Genomic DNA, 22,399 nt, shown 5'->3' with positions numbered 1-22,399 from the left:
TTGGCAGAGCTGGGGGCACTTCAAGGCACAGGAGAACCCTAAAACAATGTTCTCAAATTTTTGGACCCCCCAAATTATTGAGGATCTCAAGGGTTTTTGGTTATGTGGGTCATATCTATCAATATTTATCATCTCCACCCTAGCCCAAGCATGTAGGAGGTAGCTAATTGATGTTGATGTTTCTCTCTCATCGATGTTTCTTCTCCTCTCCCTTCGTATCTCTAAAATCAGCCCAGGGAAGCCCTGTCTAATGTCAGCCCAGGGAAGCCCTGTCCAGTTTGGCTCAGTGGATAGAGTGTTGGCTTTCAGAGTAAAGGGTCACAGGTTCGATTCTGGTCAAGGGCATGTACCTCGGTTGCAGGCTCCAGTCCCGGCCCCAGTCAGGGTGCGTGCAGGAGACAACCAATTGATGTGTCTCTCTCACATCTATGTTTCTCTCTCTCTGTCTCTCCCCCTCCCTTCCACTCTAAAAATCAATGGAAAAAACATCCTCAGGTGAGAATTAAACAAAAACAAAAAAAGTGAAATAAAATTAATAAAAGCATATTTTTTAAAAACATACATTTATTATCTTACAGTTTTAGAGGCCAGAAGTATGATCTGGGTTTCACTGGGATAAAATGAAGGTACTGACAGGTCTGCATTCCTTTTCGGGGTTCTAGGGGAAAATCTGTTTCCTTGTCTTTTCCTAATTCTAGATGCCACCTACATTTCTTGATTTGTGGCTACTTCCTCCATCTTTAAAGCCAGCAGTATAGCATCTTTAAATTTCTCTCTCACTCCCATCCCTCCTTCCATCATCACATCTCCTTCTCTGACTTTCTTGCCTCCATCTCTTTCCCTTATACGTGCTTTTGTAATTACATTGGGTCTACCTAGATAATCCAGGATAATCTCCCCATCTCAAGGTCCTTAGCTTAATCACATCAGCAAAGTTCCTTTTCCCATGTAAGGTAATATAGTTACACATTCAGGATTGTTGGCAGAATTCATTTCTCTGCAGTTATAGAACTTGTATCTACTTCTTCAAGGTCAGCAAGAGAATCAGAGTCTGCTTCCTCTAATGTCAGCCCAGGGAAGGCCTAAACAACTCTTTTCATGGGCTCACTTGATTAAATCATACATAATATTCTCCATTTTGTGTAATTTAGTCATACTGATTGGGCATCTTAATTCAGCCTGCAAAATCCCTTCACTTCTGCCATATGTCATAACCTGATTATGGGAGTGAAATGGTCCCTCTCATACTCAAAGGGCTGGGATTATATGGGGTATGTATACCAGCAGCGCAGGAGTCTTAGCAACTATGTTAGAGTTATACCTACCATATTCATCTAGGACAGTGGTTCTCAACCTTCGTAATGCCGCGACCCTTTAATACAGTTCCTCATGTGGTGACCCCCAATTTCATTGTTACAAATTGAACATAATTAAAGCATAGTGGTTAATCACAAAACAATACGTAATTATATATGTGTTTTCCGATGGCCTTAGGCGATCCCTGTGAAAGTGTCGTTCGACCCCCAAAGGGGTCACGACCCACAGGTTGAGAACCGCTGATCTAGGACATTAAGTAAAACTGGCATTCTCTTTCAACTGCTATTGTATAGTGAAGAATCTATTGACTCCTCATACTGTTTGGTGCTACTGCCTTGGTTCATTCTAGGGCCAGGTTTACTCACCATTGCTTTTACCTCATAGTGCAAATATCAACCCTGTAAAAAGGGCAAAAAATATCTGAGGATGATTATGAAAATAGTTATGACCTCATGGACCCCAGAGGTCCATGGAACAAACTTTAAGAACTTTCTGAGAAGATGACTACATATTTATGTAGCATCCTTATGTTTTCCTTCAAATCACTGAGCTCTTCAATATTAATGTGCAATGAGCATGTATTTGTGGAGTTGGGGCAGGAAGGTCATTTTTATATGTCTTCTGTGTATTAAGTTATACTTTTATAATTTCACTTTTGTGATAATCATATAAATTAGTTAAACCTTTTAGGAGGGCAATTTGACAAAGTCTTTGAACGAGCAGTTCTACTTCAAAGCATTTTCCCTCTAGGTGCACTTATGTATGTGTGCAGAGATACAGTTGGAATGGCCTTTGCAGCTTTCCTGTGTTTTGTATCAATCTAAAATTACTCTCACCAGGCCGGTGTTACTCAGTGGTTGAGTGTCAATCCAGGAACCAAGAGGTCACCAGTTTGATTCCTGGTCAGGGCACATGCCCAGGTTGCCGGCTCAATCTCCAGTAGGGCGCCTGCAGGAGGCTACTGATCTCATCGATGTTTCTATCTATCCCTCTCCATTCCTCTCTCTCTAAAAATCAATTAAAATATTTAAAAAAATTACTCTCAAATCTCATGGTTAAATTCATAAATTCTGAACTATTCATACAATGCAGCCATTACAAAATATGGTAAATCTCTAGAACTGACATGAAAAAAGCAAGTTACAGAACAGGATATATGTAGTATGACTCATGTTCTTATCAAATATAAGTATATGTGAACATGCAGACACACACACAGGGGCATGCATGCAGGTCTGAAAAGATTCATGGTAGCCATTTCTGGAGAGAGATTTAAGACTTACCTTTATATTTTCTCTTTTGCCATTCTACACCACTGGATTATTTTTTTATATTGAGCATATATTCCCTTTTTAATTAATTTCAACTTTAAAAAAATTAAAGCCATCTTTATTAATGAGGAAGAACTCTAGATGACATAACCTGGGAACACCTTAATGAATATGTCCTCCCGTCATTGTTCAGATGAGAGGAACTTGTCCAACGTCCTGCTGCAAGCTAACAATGCAGCTGGACTGGAGCCCAGAGATTCTGGCTTTACCTTGAGGACTTTTTGCTCTGCTGTATGCTGCCATTGGAAGTGCTTGCACAGGCAGGATAATGATGGCCCCAAAGGTGAGTTTAAGGTCAATTGATGCACCCTGGCTGAAGAAGCCCTGGCAAAGGCCTCTACTCATCCATAGGTTAACCTGCCCCCAGAAAGTTGTGGCAGCACCTCGAAGCCAAAAATATCAGCTTTGACTTGTAGTGTATTACTGGTCTGCTTTGCAGTTTTCTTAGCCCTGGAAGATTAGATCCAACAATCTAGAAAGCTGAAAAGGGGACTAATCTTTATGAGATAAGCACAGTGTGATCACAGAAAAAAGTGACCCTGGGCTCTCTAGAAAGGTTGTGTTTTATATACTCATTTCAAATAGAGAATTGTGTTACTTGCTCTAGAAAGATATCCTTTGGAGAAGAGTTTCAGTGTTTTACAAACCATTGGGATCAGGAAGGAAGAAGCTTCAGTTGTCTGAAAACTTTCCTTGTGTATACCACCTCATTTCTAGATGTTCTTACCTACGGCTATGTTCCCCCAACTCAGGACTACATGACTTACTCCTTAGTTTTTCAGATTGATAATAGCCATTCCTGGGCCCTTGAAGACCAGTCATTTATGCATCAGAATTTTTTAAAAATATATTTTATTGATTTTTTACAGGGAGGAAGGGAGAGGGATAGAGTTAAAAACATCGATGAGAGAGAAACATCGATCAGCTGCCTCCTGCACACTCCCCACTGGGGATGTGCCCGCAACCAAGGTACATGCCCTACACCGGATTCGAACATGGGACCCTTGAGTCCACAGGCCGACGCTCTATCCGCTGAGCCAAACCGGTTAGGGCTATGCGTCAGAATTTTTATTGGGGGTATAAAAATGACCTTGATGCTCAAATCAATCTTTAGTTATATTTATTTTTATATGTTTTTATTGATTTCAGAGAGGAAGGGAGAGAGAGAGAGAACCATCAGTAATGAGAGAATCACTGATTGGCTGCCTCCTGCACACCCCCTACTGGGGATTGAGCCTGCAACCCAGGCATGTGCCCTGAGTGGGAATAGAACTGTGACCTCCTGGTTCATGGGTTGATACTCAACCACTGAGCTGTGCCAGCTGTGCTCAATCTTTAGTTTTAAATTGACTTTTTCTTTTGAGGTAATTGTAAATTCACATGGAAGTGTAAGAAATATTACAGAGAGATCCTGTACATCCTATACCCAGTTTCCCAATGGTAATATCCTGTAAAATTATAATGTCACAGCCAGGAGATTGACATTGATATAGTCTAGTGATCTTATTCAGGTTTTCCCAATTTTACTTGTATTCATGTGGATGTTTTCCCTCTTATGCAATTTTTTAAAAATATATTTTTTATTGATTTCAGAAAGGAAAGATAAGGGAGAGAGAGATAGAAACATCAATGATGAGAGAGAATCATTGATTGGCTGCCTCCTGCACGCCCCCCACTGGGGATCGAGCCTGCAACCCTGGCTTGGGCCCTTGACTGGAATCGAACCCAGGACTCTTTAGTCCACAGGCTGATGCTCTATCCACTGAGCCAAACCAACTAGGGCATTGAATTGTGTTTTTTTTTGTTTTGTTTTGTTTGTTTTTATGTATTTTATTGATTTTTTACAGAGAGGAAGGGAGAGAGATAGAGAGTTAGAAACATCGATGAGAGAGAAACATCGATCAGCTGCCTCCTGCACATCTCCCACTGGGGATGTGCCCGCAACCCAAGTACATGCCCTTGACCAGAATCGAACCTGGGACCCTTCAGTCCGCAGGCCGACGCTCTATCCACTGAGCCAAACCGGTTTTGGCTGAATTGTGTTTTTATTGTAGTAAACATACATAATAAAATTTACCATTTTAAACATTTTAGTGTATGATCCATTGGCATTAAGTATATTCCCAGTATTTTTTAAACATCACCTATGTTTAACTTTTTGAGGAATCACCAAACTGTTTTCCACAACAGCAGCACCATTTTACATTTCCACCAGCAATGTACCAGGGTTTCAATTTATTCACATCCTCTCCAACACTTGCTGTTTTTTTCTTTTGATAATTTGTTATCCTAATGAGTGTGAAGTCCTATCTCATTATGGATTTAATTTGCATTATCCTAGTGTCTAGCAATGCTGAGTATGTTTACATGCATTTATTGGTCATTTGTGTATCTTCTTTGAAGACATGTCTATTTAAGCCCTTTGCCCATTTAAAAATATCACTGGTTTTTTATTGTTGAGTTGTAGGATTCTTTTATATAGCCTGGATTTTAATATCTTATTGGATATGTGATTTACAAATATATTCTCTTATTCTATGGATTGTCTTTTCACTCTCTTGATAGTGTCTTTTGTACAAAAGCTTTCAAATTTTGATCCAGGCAAATTTATCTATCAGTTTACCTGTGCTTTTGGTGTCATATCCAAGAAATTATCACCAAATCCAATATCATGAAGGTTTTCCCCTATATTTTTTCTAAGAGTTGTATTGTTTTAGCTCTTGTGTTTAGGTCTCTGATCAATTTTGAATTAATTTTTATATATGGTGTAAGATAAGGTTCCAACTTCATTCTTTGCATATCCAGTTTCTTGGAACCTTTGTCAAGAATCTATTGACCATATATGTGAGAGTTTATTTCTGGGTACTCTATTCTATTCCATTGGTTTATATGTCTGTTCTTATGCCAGTACCACACTGTTTTGATTACTATAGCTTTGTAGTAAATTTTGAAATTAAGAAAGTGTGAATCCTTCAACTATGTTGTTTTTCAAGTTTGTTTTGGCTATTTGGGGTCTTTTTAGATTCCATATGAATTTTAGGGTGGTTTTTAATATCTCTGCAAAAAATGTCAAAACTATTGGAGGTCTGTAGGTCGAATGTGGGACAACATCCACCTCACCACCCATCTTCTGAAGAAATGTGAGCAGAACTTGTCTCATTTAAACCTCCTACATCTCCTTGTCAGCCTTCTCTAAGTGATTCTCAGAGGCCTGCGAGGAGCCTCAAGGACCAAGACCAGGGTACGCTACTCATGATGTGACTTCCCTGAGCCATGAAGTGGCTGCTATATTTTGTTACTAAACATGCTCCTCTTGCTGTCCCCCTCCCTCCTTTAGAGAGATGGGACCATGTCACTACCACAACCAAGAGGCCTGGAACGACCAGAGCTCCGGCAAAGCCTGCAGGTAACATGCTACTCTAATGAGGGCAATGAGGAAAGACCCCGTGGAGCTCCCTCTGGGGTAGTGTCCAAGTGAGCTACCTGTCATTTAACCAATTGATTTTCTCTTTTATGAAGTTGATGATTTTGACTTGGCTGATGCCTTGGATGATCGAAATGATCGAGATGATGGCCGCAGGAAGCCAAGTGCAGGAGGAGGAGGTAAGTTGTAGCTGGTTAAAAGCACTGGCCAGCACTGTAGCTCACTGGTCGAGTTGTAGCTCATTCACTACTACAGCCCACAGAGCCATTCCTGGCCTGGCAGAGCTGGGGGCACTTCAAGGCACAGGAGAACCCTAAAACAATGTTCTCAAATTTTTGGACCCCCCAAATTATTGAGGATCTCAAGGGTTTTTGGTTATGTGGGTCACATCTATCAATATCTATCATCTTTGAAATTAAAACTGAAAAAAAAGTATTTATTAATGAAAAACAAACAGCATTAAGCCTATGCATGATAACATAAATAGCATAGTATCATGTGAAATAACTATGCTTGGCAAGATAAAAGAGGACTTTAGTGAGAAAAATTTTTGCAAATTGATATGACGGCTATCTTAGTGGAAGTGCTAGAGTCTCACTGCTGGTTCCAGATTCAGTTGTAACATGTTGTAATGGTTGAAGTATATGGAGGGAATCTGGCCTCATATAGCTATGCAGCTGGGAAAGGGAGGAATATTTTAATAGACTTTTCAGATCACTGTGGACATTCTTGGATAAGACACTAAAAACTTAAAACTCAACCAGTAGTTATTTCTTTCAGGTTAAGTGCAGTCTCTACATATAAAAGGCTAATATGCAAAGTGTCCCCTCGGGAGTTCGACCGGAAGACTGGGTGTTCGATTGCTTGCTATGACGTGTGCTGACCATCAGGGGGTGGCATGGAACGAAGGAAGGCCTGGGCCGGTAGCTGGAAGGAAGGGCCCAATCGGCCCTGATCACCAGCCAGGCCTAGGGACCCTACCCATGCACGAATTTCATGCACCGGGCATCTAGTGTGGAATATAAAATTGTATCAATGAACTTCCCATAGTTGAGTTAAGCCCCATTCTTGATTATGTACATTGTGCTTTGGTCGTTTGGAAAATATTGTTGCCCCTAGGTCCTTTGATCTTCCAAATAATGCCGTTTCATTATGCAATTCCCTAAATTCACTTTTGTTGATATTACCACCCATCTCATCAGAAAAAGTCTTTTTTTTTAAAAAATATTTTTACTGATTTCAGAGATGAAGGGAGAGGGGAGAAAGAGATAGAAACATCAAAGATGAGAGAGAATCATTGATTGGCTGCCTCCTGCATGTCCCCTACTGGGGATCGAGCCCATAACCCAGGCATGTGCCCTTGACTGGAATCAAACTCAGGACCCTTCAGTCCACAGGCTGACGCTCTATCCACTGAGCCAAACCAGCTAGGGCGGAAAAAGTATTTAAGTAGAGGGAAGTTATTATGTTCACAGTGGTAGATAAAGATTTTTGAAATTTTAATTCTTGTTTGAAATCTTATCATTGACAACAAATACCTCCAGGGGTTTTAAGTGACAGCCTATTTCATTCATTTTTAAGAAATCATCAGCCAAATATTTAAGATACCACAATCATAGTTTGCCCATCACTCAATCTTTCCTGTGAAAGTTGTCTTCCATGACACAAAGCATCTAATACAACTCAGAACTGAACCAATCACGCAGGTGCTTTTATGAATTAACTATAATGTTTTGGAGTGCAACAGAAATGCTTTAAGCATACTTTCATTTCATCACATAGAATATTAAACAATGTGTACTTAGTGGTTGATCTATAATAAAATTAATTACTGTTTCCTAGTATTAGTTTTCTATTGCTGCATAACAAATGATCCAAACTTAGTGAGTTAAGACAACACCCATTTACTATCTCAATTTCCTTTGTTGGGGAGTTCAGGAACAGCTAAGCTGAGTTTTCTGTTTAGGGCTTCATACAGCTTCAGTCAAGATGTTGACCAAATCTGTGGTCTCATCTGAGCTTGGGTTCTCTTCCAAGGTCATGTAGTTGTTGACTGAGTACATTTTCTTGCAATTGTAGAACTAATGGATCTTTGCTTCTCCAGGACCAGCAGGAGCCAGACAGTACAAAGACAGAGAGGGGTAGAGTGGAAGAGGACGACTAACTCTGTTGTTTCTAGTATCTGAATTCAGAGAAGGTCTCAACACTGTTTTAAAGGTCTCATCTGATTAAGTCAGGCCTTTCCAGGATAATCTCCCATTTGATGAATACAAAGCCATACTCATTTGGTGCCTTAATTACATCTGCTAAATCCCTTCACTTTTGTAATGTAATATAACCTAATCACAGGGGCAATAGCCATCCTATTCATGGTCCTGCTGGCACTCAAAGTAATGGGATATTATACAGGATGGGTATACTAGTGGGAGGGAATCTTGGGGGCCATCTTAGAATTTTGTCTACCACATTGATCAAGAACATTCTTAAGTGGCAATTATTGTCTGGGGTTGTTGGGCAACATTAACCTATACAAGTTTCTTGTCACTGAAAAATGTATTTTTGGCATTGAAGTATATATTTTTTTTTCTCTAGGTTTTTCGGACAAGGATCTCGAAGACGTATTAGGGGGTGGTGACTACAAACCAGACAAGGGTAGAGGTAGGGGCATTTATCTGTCCAAACAGCTTATTCTCATTTACAATGTGATTACATGATTAGCCTCTGGGAAGTCAGAGGTAGTTCCCAGACATCTGCGCTTGCAACTTGGGGTTCACTTGGAGTGATGCGAGCTTTGCAGTTCAAGGAGGAGAGTTTATAAGCCAGTTTGGAAAGGTCACACATTTTCTCTGATGTTCCTAAAGCCAGGGTGCTGCATGGGTTAACGTCTCTACGTTAGAAGAAGCCATTTGCCAAGGCAGCACCAATTACAGTAACTGAGGGTTACAGAACTCATTGGGAAGTCCCCCACCTGGGAAGCCTGTCACTCTTGGGATGGGAGAAGCAAAAATCATTGTGACAATCATTTTTTAAGGAGATCCATAGCAAGCCAAACATCTTTAAATATCATATATATATTAGAGAGAGAAGAAGAGGGATTGAGAGATAGAAACATCGAGGAGAAACAATCAGTTGCCTTCTGCTTGCCCCTACTGGGGATTGAGCCTGCAACCTGGGCATGTGCCCTGACTGGGAATCAAACCAGTCACCTCTTGGTTTATGGGTCGATGCTCAACCACTGAGCCACATTGGCCAGGCAAGCCAAACAGTTTTTAAAATATCTTTTTATTTTGACATAGTCTAATGCCCACAAGAAGTAAAAGCTGTGTATCTATCACCTAGTTTCCCCTATCTTACGTAATCATAGTACATTGTCAAAACCAGGAAGCTGATATTGGTATAATACTGTTATTAAGTCAAGCATCAACCTTATTTAAATTTTATTAGATTTTATATGAACTCATGTGTGTGTTTGTGTGTGTGTGTGTGCACATGTGTGCATCTAGGTCTATCACATTTTATCACAAGTGCAGATTTTAATAACCATGTGTACAATCTGAATTCAAAATGCAGAACTCTTCCATCACAAGCGAACTCCCTCATGCTAAACGTTCATAGTCACATCCTCCCCCAAAGCCAGTTATTTTTAATTGCCCAAAATACCAATGATGCAAAACTTTTATCATAATACTAGAGGCCTGGTGCACGGGATTTGTGCACTGGTGGGGAGCGTGGCCTGCAGGGATTGGCCCACTGTGGGAGCACCGCTCATCCCGGTCAGCTGAGCGGCTGTGGATCTGCCTCTGAGCAGCTGCTCCCTGCTCTGGCATCTTCTGTGGAGCCAGAGCACTCACCTCTCCAGGGGGCCCGGTCAGGGCCAGGACCAGGGACAATAGCACTGAGAGGAGGCGGAGTAGGCCTCAGTCCTGCAGTGGCCATGAACCCGCCTCCCAGCCTCTGGGGTCAGCTCTTCGAGCCCAGTGGTGGCGCTGCGTGGCCTGTGGGCATCCAGAGGAAGCGGCAGGGAGCGAGGAGGAGGAGCCTGGGGCGAGGAGGCAACAATTGCAGCCTGGGTTCCTGCCCATTGGCCCAGGGTTCTCAGCGGGAGCAGCTGCTCATCCTGGTCAGCCGAGTGGCGTGCTCATTGTGGTAGCGCACTGACCACCAGGGGGCAGCTCCTGCGTTGAGCATCTGCCCCCTGGTGGTCTGTGCGCATCATAGCGACTGGTCCACTGGTTGTTCTGGTCATTCCGCCATTCGGTCACTGGGCTTTTATTATATAGAATATGTCAAGATTTTATCCTAATATGGAGAGAATATTAGCCAAACTTGATATGACAAAACAGGTTGTGGTTGTAATTTGTGATTGTTACTTATGGTTGTAACCTGTTCTGATGGTAAGCTATGGTTGTAGCAGTTTGTGGTTGTAACTTGCTGTGATGGTACGTTGTTACAGTTATGTGTGTAAGAAGTTATACGTGTAAGAAGTTACTGGTGGTAACCCTGTGATACTCCCCACAGTCCTGGCAGTGGTACTAGCATTTGCTCCTTTTTTGCAGGAACTGTGTACTTTTCATATGGGAAGAGTGTTTTCTTCTGATCAAAGGATACTGTAGTCAAATTTGTCCTTCAGAACACCTTTCCAGACAGTGTCATCTTGAGTAAAAAGCTCTAAAGGCCTCTAAATGAAACTTGCAGGTGTCAGGAGAACATGGAACATTTAAAGGGCAAACCCAGCAAATGAGCCAATTACTCCTGGGTGACAAATGGTATTTCCAGATGGGGAGATTAGGGCAGTAGTAGTGTATGTATGCATGCACATGAATAAAAGTCTGAATGATTTTATTCCTTATTAAAAGTACATGCTTTAGCAATGAGGAAGTGTTAGGAAATTCTTTAATTAGGCTCATATTTGAACTTGTCTTGTAAAGAATCAGTTGTTAGCTCAAGTTTTACCCTCTGTCATTATGGATATCAGTAAAAGAAGATAAAAGGGGTTCTAGCAAAAAATACAAGTGTGAAACTGAAACATTTTGATAAGCACATGATGCATTTCCCAGGCACTCTCCTCTGTGCCAACATGCTAATGCCATGCGTGAAGATAAAACATCACATTTAAATAAATGATGATCTTCACCCTAAAAACAATTATAATTCATGCAACCTTGATTCTTAGGCACATAGACTCAACTATAGTTTTGGAGTGTAATTCTGAAATGTTATTTGTTATATATTTTTTCTCCAGAAAACATTTCTGCTGGCCTTATAGGAGCCCCCTGTCTGTAGGTGACAGTGACAGTCTTGTCAACAGGTTGCATCTGTTATCTCACCTCCTACCTTCCTATGAAATCCCTGTTGAGTTTACTGGTTGGTGGCTTGCTCAGGCTAAAGGAGCTGCTGGCTCTCCCTATTCACTTGCTACTGAGATTGCCACATTAACTGACAATACTGCAAGTCACGTGGGTCCCTTTTAGCAGCTGCAGTGCAGTTGCTGGTTTTTATGGCCTGTTTACTCCACCTCAGTTGAACTAGTCTGGGGGAGGGGGGAATGTGAGCAAGCCTGGGCAAAAAGGCCGCAGACTCCAGCTGTTCTCACTGTTCCCGAAAATGGCTGTCTTTGATTATCCACAGTTAGAGTTGCTTTTTGAGGAGATGATTTATTCATTCCCTCATGCCAGAAATCCTCCCCCTTAGTATCTTTTGAAACTGGAATATTACTTCTCTTTGCCTCCCCTCAAGCCCAGACCCATGTCATCTCTGCTTGGGTCATTACCTTAACCTCTTAACTGGTCTCCTGGATGTAGTTTTTCCTCCATGCAGTGGCCAGAGAGAACCATCAGGAATATGAAAGTGATCTTGTCAGACCTCTGCTTAAAACTATTGTATAATAATGAAAAGATAGCCCAGCTAAAAATGAGCATAAGATTTGAGCAGAAACTTCACAAAGGAAGTTATATGAAGATGTTCAAAGTTATTAAGGAACTGAAAATTAAAACCACAAGAGATATCACAACACACCCACAAGAATGGCTAAAATTAGACAGACAATATCAAATGTCGGTCTGGATGTGGAGCAACTGAAACTCATATATTGTTGGTGGGAATGTAAAGTTTCTTATAAAACTGAACATAGACTATGCATTGACTCTGCAATTTCACGTATATTCAAGAGAAATGAGAGCTTATGTCTAAAAAAAGACTTGTAAAAAAATGTTCATGGCAGCTTTATTTATAATAGCCAAATAAAAGCAAAAAACTGGGAGCAACCCAAGTATCAATAGGAGAATCAGTAGATAGATAATTTATGATATACACTCATATGATGGAATAAATTACTGGTACACATAAAAACATGGATAAATGTCGAAACATTATGCTAAGTGAAAGAAGCCAAAGGGAAAAAAAAGAGTACATACTAAATGATCCCAAACATATTAAGTAATAATACTTGCAAACTAATGTGTTATGTTAGAGATGAGATTCATGGTTGTCAGGGCTGGGATATGGACAGGGAGTGATTGAACAGGGACATGAGAGAACTTTCTGGGGTGATGGTAACATTGTGTATTTTAGTGGGGATATGGATTTTTCAAGTATATTCATCTACCAAGACTTATCAAATGGTACACATAAGATTTGTGTATGTAAACTTTACCTTCAAAAGGAATCACAAGCAAATGTGGAACTCTAAATATGTTTAGAGGTCAGTATACTGATATCTGCAACTCTGAAATACATCACAAATATAAGAAATATCATTGGATGGACAATGATAAAGCAAATAATGCAAAGTGTTCGTTATAGAATCCAGATATTGGATATACTAGTATGAGTGTTCACTCTACAGTGCTTTCAGCTCTTTTGAATGTTAGAAAACTTTTTTAAAGAAGCAAACAAATTCTCTTTAATGGCTCTCCACTGCCTATAAGATACATTGAAACCTCTTAGCCTGCTGCCCTATTTTTCAGCCCTGGACCACCAGGTTCCTTTTATTTCCAAACATATGAACTGGTAGTGCTTATCTTTAGGCCTTCACATTCTGTTTCTCTGTCTAAAAAGCCTTTCTTTCACCAGATGAATTCCCACTCACTCCCCAGAGAGTGCTAAGCCACCCATCCTTCAAGAGAAACCTTAGATTGCTTCTTCTCTGTTTTCCATAGCAACTAGACAATTTTACATTCCCATCAATAATATCTGAGGGTTCCAATTTCTTCACATCCTAGCCAACACTTACTTTTTTTTTTTTATTATAGGCATCCTAATGTGTTTAAATCAGTATCTCATTGTAGGTTTAATTTGCATTTCCCTAATGACTAATGATGTTGAACATCTTTTCATGTGCTTATTGGCCATTTGTGTGTCTCTGGAGAAATGTCTATTTGCATCCTTCGTCCATTTTAAAATCTAGTTATTTGCCTTTTTATTATCAAGTTGTAGAAGTTCTTCATATATTGTCAGTACTAGTTCCTTACTAGATATACAATTTGCAAATGTTTTTTTCCAGTTTGTGGGTTTGTCTTTCCATTGTTTTGGTGAAGTCTTTTAAAGCACAGAAGGTTTTGATTTTGATGAAATCCAATTTATCTTTTTGTTTTGTTGCTTGTGCTTTAGTACTAAAGTTTTTACTTTTGATATCTCTTCCTTTTTAAGTTTCTGGATTTTGGGTCATGTTTGGAAACTCATTCCTTGCCCCAAGACAATATAAAGGTTGTCCTACATTTTCCTGTAGTGCTTTTATGGCTTCATCTGTTTTGTATTTATTGGGAACTTCCATGGAAGGTATTGGATTAGATAAATTTATTTTATGTTAGTGGTTCATCAGTTGTCCCAATACTATCTTTTATACAGCATGCATTTCATAAAGGAACTGGGTTCATTCTGTGCTCAGAGGAAGTAAATAGAGCTCTGTTGCCAAATGAGGATCAAAGCCATGACACTGGCTTGGCTAACTGCAATGGCAGGTCTGTGTGGCTGACTTTAGTTCAGGTTCATGCAACTAGAAGGGATGGAAGGATCTTAAATGCCTATTTTTTTTCTAATTGTTTGTTTAACCTCATGGTGTTTCTAGCTCACATGTCCATCTGAGCAATGAGTCTCCCACAGGATGGGATCACTTTTTTTGAAGGGGAGAGAAATAACATGTTTTTTTTCTTAAATAATCTTAGGATAATGCTTCCGTACAGTCACAGGTTGTCAGTTAGTAAGGAATTTGTAGAGATGTGTTGAGATTTTGAGTCTTTTTGACAGCCTGGGAGACTACCAGGTCTCTCTGTTTGCATCTGGATGAACAATAGCCAGGGGCAGTCCTGTTTACATTTCATGTAACACCCTCTTAACTCAGCCATCATACAGACTGTGAGGTTCAAGTTGCTGTGAATCCTCATGACCATATCATTAACAAGGAAAGAGAGACTTGTGAACACTCAGCGTCATTTCACCTCAAGGTGAAAGAAAGAATAGGTTGAATTGCTCAGATCTGTCTGGAAATCTGGTGACATGCCAGTAGAGGACGCCTGTGAAGGGGTTTGCCTCTCTAGCACAGCAGAGGGGGGCCACTGATGAACCCCCATTGTGGTTTTTAAAATGCCAGTGTTCCTTGTTTTGTAAATAAACATTCATATCCAATCATGGATCTTTATAAAATGCATTTAACCCAAGGGTTCTGCCCCAGGTGGGAACATAACAAACCTCATTTTCTCCCACAAGACTCTTTTTAAAAAATAAACTTTATTTTTTAGAGCACTTTTAGGTTCACAGCAAAATTGAGCAGAATGTACAGAGAGTTCACATATCAACCCTGCTCCCACACACCCACAGCCTCCCCCATTACCAACATCCCTTCCCAGAGGGTGGACATTTGTTACGATCCAGGAACCACATTGCCCCAGACTCTTTGATTGGTGAAGGAAATGTCAGAGTTCATTGCCTCCAACATCCCAGGGCGGTTAGGTTCACAGCAAAATTGAGCAGAATGTACAGAGAGTTCACATATCAACCCTGCTCCCACACACCCACAGCCTCCCCCATTACCAACATCCCTTCCCAGAGGGTGGACATTTGTTACGATCCAGGAACCACATTGCCCCAGACTCTTTGATTGGTGAAGGAAATGTCAGAGTTCATTGCCTCCAACATCCCAGGGCGGTTCCCCCTGAGGACTCTGGGCTTTGTGAACAGTCTCCCTCCATTAATGAGTGTTATGTCCTGAGAAGAAGAGGGCGACATGAAAGGAGTGCTCAAGGCTAATTAATGTCTTGAAATGGCACCACTTGCTTGGCAGGGAGATGTTGGTCTGGGGAAGTGTGTGTGTGTTTGTGTGTGTGTTTTATGAAATTTTATCACATGTATAAATTCCTGTGACCACCACAGTCAAGATAAAGGACAGCTGTGCCACCGCAAGGATCCTGCCTGTTTTCCTTTTATAATCACAGACAGCCCCCCCTCCACCCTCCTTAACTCCTGTCAGCCACTACTCTCATCTCCATCTCTGTGATATTTCAGAACCTTTTGAATTTCAAAATCCTGGGTAAGGGATTGTCAACCTGCATTTGTGTATGTTCCAAGAACAACTCCAAATCTATGCCAAGCTGGAAGTGGAAGCCCTTAAAAACTCTTATGATTTAATCCTGTAACATCTCATAAGGATGTTGTATATGTACCTAAGTTACATGAACAGAAACATCTGGATGTGAAGAAAAGCAGATAAAGTACTAGGCACAGGAAGAAAGTAAATTGAAAATATTAACCGTAAATCTCACTGGCTGGTGGGATTATGAATATTTATGCTAGCCTTTCATCTTTTTTAAAACAAAGTTTTACATACACTTCAGATAAAGAATAAATACTTCTTACCATAGTAGATACATGGGACACACATACTGTTGTCATTCAGAGTCAGGCTCACCTGGCATGAGCCCAGCTCAGCCACCTGTTGGCAAGTCCTTTAGCTTCTGCTCTCTCTTCTGTAAGATGGGGATGATCTGCCCCATTTGATTGCAAGGAAATTCAATGGAGTACTGTGCATTAGGATTTAGGAGGTTTACTGGCTGGAGCCTGTGCAGGGGGTAATAAGAAGGGTCAGGGAATTGGAAAGGGACTGTTTCTCCTAACCCCAAGCTGGATGGTCACAGACTCACAGCGGACACTATGTGCTTTTGTCCTTTCTCCAGGTGATGGCCGGTATGGCAACAATGATGACTCTGAAGCTGGTGAGTTTGAGTCCCAAGATTTCTGTTGGAAACCACAAGGAGACATAGTGCTGGCCCACTCTCATTGCAGAGTTGGCCTTCCAGACCTTCCCCTGAATGTTTCTGCTAAAGAACTGTGAGGCCAACAGCAGAGGGACAAAGTCATTTAAAGGAATGAATCATGAAAACATGGATCCCCAGGGAGGTCATCCCATGGGAACCTTGCTGGCATGAGACCCAGAGACCTAACTGGAACTGAGTTAAATAGGGAGGGACTGCGCCATTTCCATGTCCACCTTTTAAGCTTCTCAAAATGGAAATCCTTATGGAAAATGAGAAGCATTTGGCAAGTCCAAGGGGGCACTATGTCACTTGAACCCTTTGATACAAATGGCTGGGCCTCTCAACACTGGCTCAGAGGTCCTGAGCATTAGAACAAACTTAGGTCAGTGTCTGAGCCAATCCTTATGGTACAGTTAGCTTGACCTTGAGTCTTCTCATTTCTCCCACCCTCACCTTTACCCAGGAATGTCACCAGAGACTGGCACCATTGCCGGTGTGGCCAGTGCCCTGGCCATGGCCCTGATTGGCGCCGTCACCAGCTACATCTCCTACCAGCAGAAGAAGTTCTGCTTCCGCATCCAGCGTAAGTGGATCTGCCTTGTAGCTGCTTGTGGCTGTGCCCGCAGCAATTGCATTCCCCCCACTCCTGGATGTGAACGAATGGTTAAGGCCTTTTGAGGGAAAGGGGAAGAAACATGAGCAAGTTGAGATTCTGGTCTATTCCACAGCCTGCCTGAGAGCAACTCCAGAGAAGACTTCCTGGGGGTGGGGCGGGGGAGTTGCAGTTTTGGAAATCCTGGAGGACAGGTCTAGGCCAAACTGAAGTGTAAACCAGCCTAGAAGAGAGGATGGGGCTGGACACATTGACCTTGGTCTTCCAGGGTTCCAGTTTCTAGAAGCCAGATTTCTGTGGGGGCAGAGCCCAGTGGCCATTGTGATGTTTCCTTGTCATAGAACAGGAGAGACCCTGGGATTTCTGTATGGCCTCAGATTTCACCCAAAGGAATTTGGGAGCTTCAGAGGCTCTGGGGTCAACAGCTCCCTCTACTGCTGTCATTTTTCTCCAGAGCAGAAGGCAGCAGTCTCTGGGGACCACTCATTCTGGCAACCTTTCCCTTCCTTTCAGATCCCAAGAAGTCACTGCCCTGGTGTCCCTGCTCCTCCCCGTGTGAGCCAGAACATCTTAAAATACGTGGAATTGTGAATTGTTTTAAAGGAGTAGGAATGCAAGAGAGAAACTAAATGTAGTTTTGCCCCTTCCTTTACATGCTAGATTTGTGAAAGCTAGGATGCATCTGTTTTATGCCATGGTTTTCTATAAGATGTGGTACAAATGGAATTCTATCTTGAAAGCTGTCAGGTACCCCATGGGAATGCTGTTGGGCGGGGGTGGGGGGGTTGGGGGGGTAGAAAAACCACACTTGTTGGTTTTATAAGCACAGCATTGATGTGTCACTGTTTGTTAAGAGTGTATCCCTAAGACTGGTGATTTTTAGTTCAAGGGACAGTATCTGACTCAGCAGATTTCCTCTTTCCTAAATTTAGGATTATCCCCTATGTGGCTTCTCTTACCCTTGCTCTAGGACTCTGCCCTTAATTCTAGCTGGGAGCTGAGCTCCCCAGAAAATTAACCCAAGTCCCAGAATGTTTTGAATGTGGGTATTGCTGAAATCTCCAACTACTTTTTCATCTGGCAATCACATTTGCTTCTTTTACTCTTATACAACATTCTTGACCAGGGCCACCACATACAGCTACACAGACTGCGCACAGTACTCTGGGGGCACCATCCACATCTCAGTACACAACCTGCGCAACTGTTCATGGTCTCCCTGCTGGAGATACTGTCACCTCATCAGGGATTGCGAAGCTTGGCTGTAGAGTAGTGTGAACAAGGAAGAGTCAGGAGTGCAGACCTGGAGGCTGGATTGTCCTTAGAGCTTTCCTTTGTCCCAGCATAAAATAAAAGAAACGGACTGGCTTAAAGCAACAGAAATCTATTCTCTGCCAGTTCTGGAGGCCAGAAGTCCAAGATCAAGGTGTCAGCAGGGTTGGTTTCTTCTGGGAGCTCTAAAAAAGGATCCTTTCTTGCCTCTTCCAGGTTCTGGTGGCCCTAGACGTCCCATGGTATATGGTTGCATCACTTCAGTCTCTGCCTCTGTCTTCACATGGCCTTTCCCTCTGTGTCTGACTCTCGTATTTTTGTCTCTTATACAGACATTTGTCATTAAATGTAGGGTCCACCTGGATAATCCAGCCTGATCTCATCTCAAGATCCTTGATCACTTCTGCAAAGACCCTTTTCCAAATAAGGTCACATTTACTGGTTCCAGGACATATCTTTTGGGGGGCCACCATACACTTCAGTACAGCATCGTTACCTGAAGAGTAAGAACTCCCATAGCCCCACTGATTAGGAATGACATACACCCTCATCTCATAGATGAACAGAGGCACAGACAGTCCTTGAAGGAACTTACTCCAGATGGGAAGCCATGAATCCAGAAGGGGTGCCAGTAGGTAGAAACAGGGAGGAGAAAAAAGGTTGATTTCCAAACCAAAAAAGAGATGTCTGGGTTGTATCTGTTTGTCTCTGTGGGGGTACTAAGGTGAAATGAAAATACATTATTTTCACATAAAACAGACAGATCTGAGCTTTTCAAATTGGATTATCAGGGAAGCCAAATAAAATGTGAACACATGAAGGACTTGGTGTGTAGAACTGAGCAATTTATATATTTGGGAAAGAATAAACCCAAAAGAGGGAGTGTTAATGACAGCTGAAAGTTATGTGGCAACAAAGCTGGAGGGCATGGATGTGACCTTTCTGGGGGATAGCCTCGAGGTGAGGGTATTGCTGGGCCAGGCAGTGGGGGTGAGCCTGCTGGCAGGCTGGCATAGGCAAGGGAAGCAAGTGGGCTTGTAGGGCTATGATGGCTCCAAAGAAGTTCATGGAACCCACTGGCCTCACAGATCCCTGAGTGGGAGCCAATAGGCCTCTCCCCACCCCCCCCCATTCAGTCTAAAGGAAGGCTTCCCTCCCTGCCACAGACTTCAGACTACACCCTCTGGCTCCTATATGAGTGGACCCTCCAAATGTGTCTTTGGCCCTGTTTTTCCCCCCCTTCAATCTGTTAATGATGTCATTATCATTGCTTAACCTACACTGTCCTGAATCCCTTTACTGGACACTTATGCAAGTGCTAACATCACCCCCAATTTACACAGAAGGGAATCAAGTGTGAAGTATCCCCCAGTTTTGAAAAGGACCTCTTTTGCTTCTGTATCCACTCCCTGTACTACCAAATTTCTCTTCAGAGTTTTTAAGTTGTGTCCACCCCATCCCTGTGGCCCCTCTCACAGATTCCACCAGTCCTCCTGGATCCTCCTGTCTCCTCATGCCACATCCGTGGTTTACCAATCCTGGGGCTTGTGCCCCCTGCTCTGGGGTCACACCACCACCATGGCCCATGCCTTTCCAGGGCCAGGTCTCCTAGTCCTCTATCTGGATGGTTCCATCAGCCTCCTGCCTGCCCCAGTGTTCCCCACACTTCCCCCTGCACGGAGCAGCCAGAAGGACCTGCTTAAAAATGCACAGAACCAGCTCTGCCAGGACCTCCCATGTTCCCCACTCCTCCCAGGTCATGGCTGAGCCCCTGAGCTTGTCATTCTGTGGTTGGTTCCACTCAAACCACAACCTTGCCCTTTCGCTCCCCTCCCCACCCTTGCAGCCATGGCCCCATAAGATTTTCTCCATACTCACTTCCTTGAGTGTGCCCTGGGGCCTCCAGCATCCTCTCTTGCTGTCCCCTCTCTTCACTTAGCCTTTCTCATTCTTTGGGCCTGGGTTACCTTCCCAGGAAGCCTTCGGACTCTCCCAGCCTGATGGCCCTGACTAGATGTCTCTCCTGAATGTGCACACAGCGCCCCCTGCTGACTGGTATGGAGATCATGAGGAAGGATTGGGCTTGGTGGTTTGTTTCTGCATCTGTGACTGCTGCCCTGTTCACTCTCTGGACTGTCAGCCTGTGGGAAGACTGTGTGTGCTTCATGTGTTATGTACCTGGTACCTACACCGGGTGGGAATCAGGAGGAGTCCCATGGATGTGGGGTGGCTAAGACCACTGTGAAGCTGGGGGCTGGGACTTCCTGCCCAGAGTGGCCTCAACTATCACTGCGTGGAGGTCAGGAAAGGCAGAGCAGAAACCACTCTGCACGGGGTGCACCAGCAAGCCCCCCAAGGGGTGGCGCGTGGCTACTAGGAGGGTCGCTCCCCAATGTGGCCCTCAGGGGCTTCCAGCATTTTCTGCCATCAAAAGGGCTCAGATTTTGGGGACCCTTTGCTTCCCGTCTCTGCCTTCAGTGCCAAGGGCCAGCGTGTTTCACCAAAAGCCCGTGTGCTTTGTTGCCGGGGGCTGAGTTCTTGATCCAGGGTCCTAAGTTTTGTGTCTTGCCTTCAGATGCAGCAGAAGGTCAAGGTAACAATGTACTTTGACTTACTTGTTTTTCTCTTCTGCTTTGGCCTCAATGCCTCATTGTCTCCCCCTCCCCACCCCCTCACCATCCTGCTGCTCTTGCTCCTTCTCACCGCTCTCCACCGCTCTTCCTTGGCACTTTCCAATTTGGCTGCAACCACATCATCTTTAGCTTTCCCTGATACACATGGGAGGGTGCCACCTGCCAGACTTTCTGTCCCTAGGCTGGGTTCAGGGATGTGTGGGAGGGGGTGAAGGTCCTGTGTAGGATTCAGATGCCCCCTGGTGGTCATCCCTGAGGAGCAAACCAGATGGCTGCCCACAGGTAAAAGCCAGTCCAGTGCATGCCAGGGTGGCAGCTGGACAGTGATCAGAGGTCAAGGAGTCTCCCATCCCCTGCCCATCAGCTGGGGATAGCTTTCCCCAGCTCCATCACCTACCCTGTCCCATATGGGGGCCAGCCACACCTGCTGACAGATGCCCACATTTTTACTGGACACATCTGGTGTCACCTTGAGCCAGCAAGCATCAGGGCATACAGGCATACTTTTCTAGGCAAGGAGCCTGAATGCAGCCTAGGAGGGTGGAGTGACTTATACTGGTGCCTACTCATTTGTTTGGTTGGTTGCAACCATGATCCAGTGTTCCCACAGGCCCAGAGCTCTGATGAGATTTCCAGTCTCTTGCCCATCTAAGGATAAGACAGGGGCTCTTGACTCTCCCCAAGCAGCAGGGGTTGGGTCCACTCCGAGTCCTGAGTAATGGCCCTTGTGTCCAGCATGGTGCTGCTCAGTGGCCAGAGCGCTGGCATGCAGAGCATGCTTTGTAGAGTCCCCAAGTCCCTCTCGAAAGTAGGTGGGAGAAAGCCCAAATAACTAGACCAGAGCAGCTGTTGCTGGGCCCTAGCACCTGTATGTGCTGGGGCAGGGCCAGTGCCATTCCCACTGCCTAGAGGATCTGGTTGGCCTCTCCATGCAGGTGTTGCCGGGAAGGCTGTACACTAGCAGGAGGCTTTGCAGGCATCTCCAAAGTGAGCTCCACTCAGCTATCTGCCCCTCTACTCAGCATCCATCAGTTACTCATGCAGTGCTTGGCTCCCTCTCTGCCTCCCTGGCCCCTGGCCCAGCATATGGACCCATGGATGACACTGAGCCTTGCTATTGGGTGCCCCCTCTGCTGAGCGGAGCTGCTGTCTGGCTCACAATCTACATGCGGTGCCACCTGCCCTATGCGGATGGGGTTTGTCAGGGGCCTTTGCCATGTGATATCATTTCTGAGGATGATGATGAGAATTGGGCAGGCAGCACACTCCCAGCCAGCCACTCTGCCTAGATGAAGACATTTAGGTGGCTCGGGGTGCAGGGTCCGAGTCTGTGAAGGGAGTTGGAGGACTTAGTCGGGAGTGCTTGATCATGGTGGGAGACCCTTTGGTTCGGTTGCTAACTCTGCCCTTTGCCCTTTGCAGAGGGTCTCAATGCAGACTACGTGAAGGGAGAGAACCTGGAAGCTGTTGTGTGTGAAGAACCTCAAGGTAAAGACTTTTTGGTCAGTGTCCCTTGCCAAAGGTCCCTTAGTTGGTGAGCCCAGCACTGTGCTAGGGAAGCA

At 43.6% G+C, this 22,399-nt stretch overlaps 1 protein-coding gene across 1 annotated transcript in view; it reads left to right on the top strand.

Annotated features, from left to right (window-relative positions):
• The window catches only part of CD99L2 (CD99 molecule-like 2), a 42,125-nt gene that overhangs the window by 15,740 nt on the left and 3,986 nt on the right, over positions 1 to 22,399 (top strand). Inside the window, exons 5-11 of the mRNA XM_014529762.1 lie at positions 5,986 to 6,054; positions 6,168 to 6,251; positions 8,665 to 8,730; positions 16,239 to 16,277; positions 16,783 to 16,902; positions 20,780 to 20,797; positions 22,260 to 22,325. Of these exons, the coding sequence (XP_014385248.1) occupies positions 5,986 to 6,054; positions 6,168 to 6,251; positions 8,665 to 8,730; positions 16,239 to 16,277; positions 16,783 to 16,902; positions 20,780 to 20,797; positions 22,260 to 22,325 (462 nt within the window). The remainder of the gene's footprint in view (positions 1 to 5,985; positions 6,055 to 6,167; positions 6,252 to 8,664; positions 8,731 to 16,238; positions 16,278 to 16,782; positions 16,903 to 20,779; positions 20,798 to 22,259; positions 22,326 to 22,399) is intronic.

This window comes from Myotis brandtii, unplaced genomic scaffold, assembly GCF_000412655.1.
Source record: "Myotis brandtii unplaced genomic scaffold, ASM41265v1 scaffold695, whole genome shotgun sequence".
In the NCBI taxonomy this organism is placed as follows: Eukaryota; Metazoa; Chordata; class Mammalia; order Chiroptera; family Vespertilionidae; genus Myotis; species Myotis brandtii.
The sequence above is the reverse complement of the archived record's forward strand: the minus strand, read 5'-3'. Positions and strand labels throughout refer to the sequence as shown.